The 6,000-nt window shown below is 43.2% G+C and overlaps 1 protein-coding gene across 1 annotated transcript; it reads left to right on the forward strand.

Moving 5' to 3' along the window:
• The first annotated feature begins 2,714 nt into the window (after positions 1 to 2,714).
• On the forward strand, positions 2,715 to 6,000 carry LOC115388959 (C5a anaphylatoxin chemotactic receptor 1). The gene is made up of 3 exons (XM_030092297.1): positions 2,715 to 2,771; positions 3,619 to 3,764; positions 4,885 to 6,000. The coding sequence occupies exons 1-3, from the start codon at positions 2,756 to 2,758 to the stop codon at positions 5,821 to 5,823; spliced, it is 1,101 nt and encodes a 366-aa protein (XP_029948157.1). The 5' UTR covers positions 2,715 to 2,755; the 3' UTR covers positions 5,824 to 6,000.

Genomic DNA, 6,000 nt, shown 5'->3' on the forward strand with positions numbered 1-6,000 from the left:
TAGATTTTCTGAAAAATTAGGAGTCAAAAAGTGAAAAGAAAACTGGACAGTCCCTTGTTATGAACCACCATCAGACCGGGAGTTCCCCACCTGCACAAAGCAGCGTTTATCCAACTGAACGCCATCCATCTGCACATTACACTTTGTTCCTATCAATCAAAGAAATTGAGAAGAAAAACTTTGAAGTTTGTTTTGACATATTATATTTTATGCATATAATCCATTCAAGGTAGATCTTTTGTCTTTCAAAGTACTCATGGAATTGTTCTGCAATAAATCCAGAAAAGACTTCGCACATTTTTTAGGTTTCTTTTGTGTGTGAAAAGTAGTCAATATTCTGTAATATTACATTGAAATAAGGACATTTAGTCAAGCTCCAAAGCTGAAATGATTGTAGCAGGACAAATGGTTGTTTTAATCCCTAAATTAAATCACATCAAAACATGTTAAAATATGAATAAATTAGTCATCAAAATGAATTGAAAATTTGATTTTTTTTCAGGTCAAGCCCTGCTGCTTTGAAATAATTTTCTCTACAGATCAGCCTCAAACTTTTATTCTGGGTTACCCTTTCAGCCACTTAATGAGCCACACATAATCAATTAAAAATTAAAACGAAGATTTAAAACGGGCTGTTTGTTTGCTTCAAATTACTGAAAAAAATACTATTTAAATGATGAAAAAGAACGTGGTATTCTAAAAATAAGATTTCTATTAAATTACGGCTTTAGTCCATCTAAAAACTGTTCTGAAATATATCAGATTCTGCAATAAATCCTGCACTGGAACGAAACAATAACGAAAAAGTGCACATTTCACTGAAAAGTGTAAATAGGAGTTCTCGTGTTGATACCAGAAAAAAAGCACATCAAGATAAGAAACAGCAAATCGTTGTTTAACAAATGAACAGCACTGCCATCTAGTGGTACATTGATGCAATTGCAGCACCCCGTCACAAAAAGAGGGGAGTGCTGGATGTATGGGCGCTTGTATGTGTGGGCGGGAGAATTCACCTTTTTTTTTTTTTTTTAATAAAAATGAAATTTTAACATTTTCAGCTGTGATGTCCAATCAGTTTGTACGGATCTTTGAGAAAAGGGCAGGCTGTTGAGGCTGTGGAGGTTTTTATCTGCTAGTTTCATACTTTTGGTTAAAGGCATGAGGTTAAAAGGTCTGGAAGTACAAGTAAACACAGTTGTATTTGAAAGGACCCAAAACATTTCAGAGCAAAAGACAGAGGGTAGAAAAGGCTGCTAAGTGAGAAGTAGCACACAGTGAAATTTCTGTGTTTTATGCTGATTTCTTTGATAAACTGATTGATCAATACACACATTTTCTGATTTTACAGTGATTATTCCAAGGGTCTGTGATGGACTGATGATGAATGGATGGATGGATGGATGGATGTTCATCATCTAACATTAGCGTCCATAAAGTTTTATTCGGGTACCTGAAGACTGAGGATGTCAAACATTCCTGATCTCACATGAAACTCTTTCAGTCAGATCATGCTGCGAAATCATGTGTTATGAGGTGATCAGGCTCGCACAAACCTGTCCATGTTAGCTGGAATATATGATCTCATGTCAACAACATTCAGCTTTGCAACTTTGCACCCAAGGGGAACCTGCAGGCTCAACTCAGAGGGACCCTCAGTTAGCTCATCTGTCCCTCAAACTTAGGAAACTTCAGTGTTGAAATACTGACGACACATGCTTTTCTTTCTTTAGTGCAGCTGTGTGAGTGCACACAGCTGCACACGTGCACAATTTGTGAAGATACTTTTCCCAGAGTGCAAAATATTTATGATCCCACTTTCATTTGTTTTTGTTTGTTTTTTTTTTAACTTGGATTTTGAAATTTTGCAAGGGCAAAAAAGCCCTTTTTATCTATAATCATTAAGAAGTCAGTCCGTAAAGAAGTTTATCGCTCATCAGTCATGATCTCCAGAAAGTTTGATTTCAACAGGTTCAGCTTCAATGTAGCCGTGGAACACTGCAGCAGTGAAGCGCCAAACTGTTGTGTGATGTATGATCTAAAGTTCAAACTACAAAGCTAAACACATGTTCACAATTTTGGGGGGTTTAAAAAAAAAACCACAGACTCTAACTTTGTGGTGCCATTCTTTGATCTTGAGATTATCAGATTATGGTGAAAAGAAAGAAAAAGCCAATGAAAGAAATAACAGGAAATGTCATAGATCTTGCCTAATAAAGAAAAAAAAAGATCTTTACCAAGTAAATGCTACATCCTTGGTTCAAAGACTGCCAACATATTCAATTATATTGTTCATAGGTGTAACTAATGCAGAAAAAAAGCAAAAACATTGTTACGCTGAAATCAAACAGGGAAAATTATCAATCATTAACACTTTTGCATCAAAAAGTACTTAAATATAGCTTAGCAATGTTTTCAATTCTTACAAATTTGATGATATTATGCATCAGTTTGAGACTGTATATTCTTTTACTTTGTTCATTTGTTGTATAACTGATGAACGCTTGATCAAGTAGAACCTGGCTGTGCGATTCAGTGTATTAGTGTGATCAAAGCTTATGATTATGATATATGAAGATAAGCTTGTAGGGTGTGTTGCAACCACACAGGAAAGGAGGGGGAGAGAGAGAGAGAGAGAGAGAGAGAGAGAGAGAGAGAGAGAGAGAGAGAGAGAGAGAGAGAGAGAGAGAGAGAGTAAAGTTTTAACAGCAGCTAGACACTCCTTTTTACTTTATCTGCTGCTCCACTTCATCCACACATGGCCAATAAAGCAGGTAGGAAGCTTTTGTTTCTTTCTGTCTTTCTTTTTTTAAAAAAGTTGAGTCCATTTGTCTTGACACAGATTTTCCAACACAGGCTTGAAGACCGATTGTAAAGTCTGATTTCTCGACTTTTTTGTTTACTTTCGGTAACTATCAGCATTTAATCAGTAAATCATGAAAGCTTATCGAAAAACTTTTAAGACGGGCCAGTGCTGCTCGACCTGAGGAGGTGTGTTCATTAGAACCAGGAATGTTTGCATGCAGCTGCACACAAACAGGCCTGATCTGGATGTACACTCAGGCGGGACCCCGGGACATTGATGGCTGCAGGGAGCAATAACAGATTCCTTTCTCTTTAATCATTACTGCTAATACAACATCTGACGAAAGAGAAAGAGAAAAACATGCAAAGTTCAGCTGTGCATCATCCATCATTAGGTTTTACAAGGTCACTGTGTAAAGGTTATAGATGAAACAATGAAGTTCATGTAAATGTCCTCAGGTGTGTTGGTGAAATTTGACACAAACTGCAACACAACTCTCACTTTTATGTTTTGACTCAGTTGCACATTTTTCTTTGAAATGTGAAATATGACTCAGATGAAGTTTCATAAACACAAAATTTAACAAAAACAGGGAAGGAAGTCTGTGGTGTCGAGTCGCTGTGCGATGTGGACATCAGACTGTCGATGTTTTGGGCAATCACCACTCATGAACTCTACATCCATTTGTAGCCAGGCCTCTTGGACGTGTCGGTTTTGCAACAACACTGCCTGTGTCCGGTGAAAAATTCCAGATAAAGTTACGAGTAGCCGTATGATATGAGTGTAACGTAGTCCATGTGTGTTCCGCTTCTCAGCTCACCTCCAGCTGGACTTCACCTCAGAGGCAGCGATGAATGAAACCAATGTAGCGGTGAACCAGCTTGCGTCCACCTCCAGCGGCTCCTGGCAGACAGACGCCTCGAGAGGAATCCAAATCACCGTCACACTGCTCATCTTCCTGGTGAGAAATCTTCTCTGTGGCTGCAGAGCCGGCCTTCGCTTCAGCAGGGGCTGCAGAATGGGACCGACAGCAGACACTGGGATTCACTCTGTAGTTTGGGGGTTTGTTTACAGGCGCTGGACTGGTGGCCAACTAAACTCCACATTATACACTACTACGAAATGTTTAGAAATTTAATTTTCCATTCAGATAATCAGACAGTCAGGCACCTTCACTCAAAGACTGGAAGCAGAGAGAAATAAAGAGCAAATCTTTGTGTCAAGGGTGCAACATCCACCAAAAAACTCTCATTAGGACCTTACACTTCGAGCGTTTGACCGGCCAAGACAAATGAAGTAGACAGATAGATAGATCTTTATTGTCACTATAAAAAAAAAAAAAACTTGTTAGGCAACAGGTATGTACAGTGAAATAATGTTTGGCATCCTCTATGGCAGCGTGAGGACATTATAAAAACATATATACATATATAAAATAACTATAGCAAAAAGAAAACATGAAATGGTGTGCAATGCAAAAAAGAGAGCTGACACACACAGGTAAATGCACACATGTAAAGTGACTCTGTGCTATATGGGTGGCTGGGGGGGAGCTGGAGGCAGAGGCAGTGTGGGGGGGGGGGGGGGGGGGGGGGGGCACTAATCAGGCCGGGAGAGGGGTGGTGGTGGGACAATGGCTTTCACAGCTTGTGGGTAGAAGCTGTTTCTAAGTCTGTTTGTGTGGCATTTAATACTCCAGTATCTTTTTCCTGAGGGGAGGGGGGAGAACAGGAGGTGGCCTGGGTGTGTGGGGTCCCCTGCAATGTTGGAGGCCTTCTTCTGGGTGCGGCTAGTAAAGATGTCTTTGGGGGGGGTGGGGGTTTAGTGTGATACCGATGGTCTTCTCGGCTGCCCTGACGACCCGCTGAAGGTTTGCTCTGTCCTCCGCTCTGCAGCTGCCGGGCCACGCTGTGCAGCGGTTCAGTGTTGCTTTGTGAGCTGTCGACGTGCTGCTTGGTGTTTGTCAGTGCATGGAGCCAATTTTCACTTCTCAGGGTTGGCAAGAGGGTATTTAAAGAAATGTGAAACTGCAAACGGTCGGCTTAATCTAACCGTTGGCTGCTTCTCTTTGCTCCCTCGAGGTGGGGGTACCTCTGAACGGACTGGTGGTCTGGGTTCTCGGACTGAGGAGCCATCGCCACCTGGTGCGGCGGGGCAGCAATGAGGAGACGCGTGCGGCCAGCAGTTTCCGCGTCTACGTGCTGAACTTGGCCGTGGCCGACCTGGTGCTGCTCCTGCGGACCCCCCTCATGCTGGGCTACCTCATCCACAACTACAGCTGGCCCTTCGGCCGCCCCTTCTGCCACCTCGTTATGTTCCTGCGAGGCCTGGGGCTGTACACCTCGGCGTTCCTCCTCTGCGCCGTGGCTCTGGAGAGGTGCCTGTGCCTCCTGAGGCCCGTGTGGGCCCGGATGAGGCGGCCCAGGTGGGCCGTCCCCCTGGCCTGCGGCCTCCTGTGGCTGGTATCCACCATCCTCTCCGCCCCCTACCTCTACTTCGCCGTCTTGAAGGAGAAGAACGGGACCCTTCAGTGCGTGGAGAGCGAGAAGTTGAACATGGGCCTGTTCCTGACAGAAACCATCGCTGGGTTCATCCTGCCTCTGCTGGTCTTCCTCGGAAGCAACCTGGCAGTTTTGTTCTCCATTAAACAAGTGGCGCCCCTGACTCCCACCTCTTCTTCTACCCCTTCGTTTGGCCGCAGGATGGTCAGGATGTACCACGTCCTCTTCTTCACCATGCTCCTCTTCCTCACCTGCTGGGTGCCGTACTTCGTGTGTCGATTCGTGCAGGCCCTGGTCCATGATAACTCGGCGCTCTACCAGTCAGTAATTTACGGCAAATACATCTCACTCTTCATGGTGTACATCAAAAGCGCACTCAACCCAGTACTTTATGTGTTCGCCGCCCGAGGTCTGGGCCGCGCCATCAAAGCCTCGGTGGTCTCGTCCATTGAACGACTTTTCTATAACGACTCCTCAGAGTCCATCCGGAGAAAATCAATGAAGAACTCACAGATATAGCAGCTGGTGACGTTTCCTCTTTTCACGTCTGAAGCATTACTCTCTCTGTGGTGATCGCACCATAATGTACAGAAATGTGAGCATTGTAAATAAAATATAGATGATATTAAAAGTGTTTTGAAGTCGTATAAATACAGTGACATTGTTTTGTAATTACTGCAGTGTGATCTCACCTGA

Source organism: Salarias fasciatus, chromosome 1 (genome assembly GCF_902148845.1).
Source record: "Salarias fasciatus chromosome 1, fSalaFa1.1, whole genome shotgun sequence".
NCBI lineage: Eukaryota > Metazoa > Chordata > Actinopteri > Blenniiformes > Blenniidae > Salarias > Salarias fasciatus.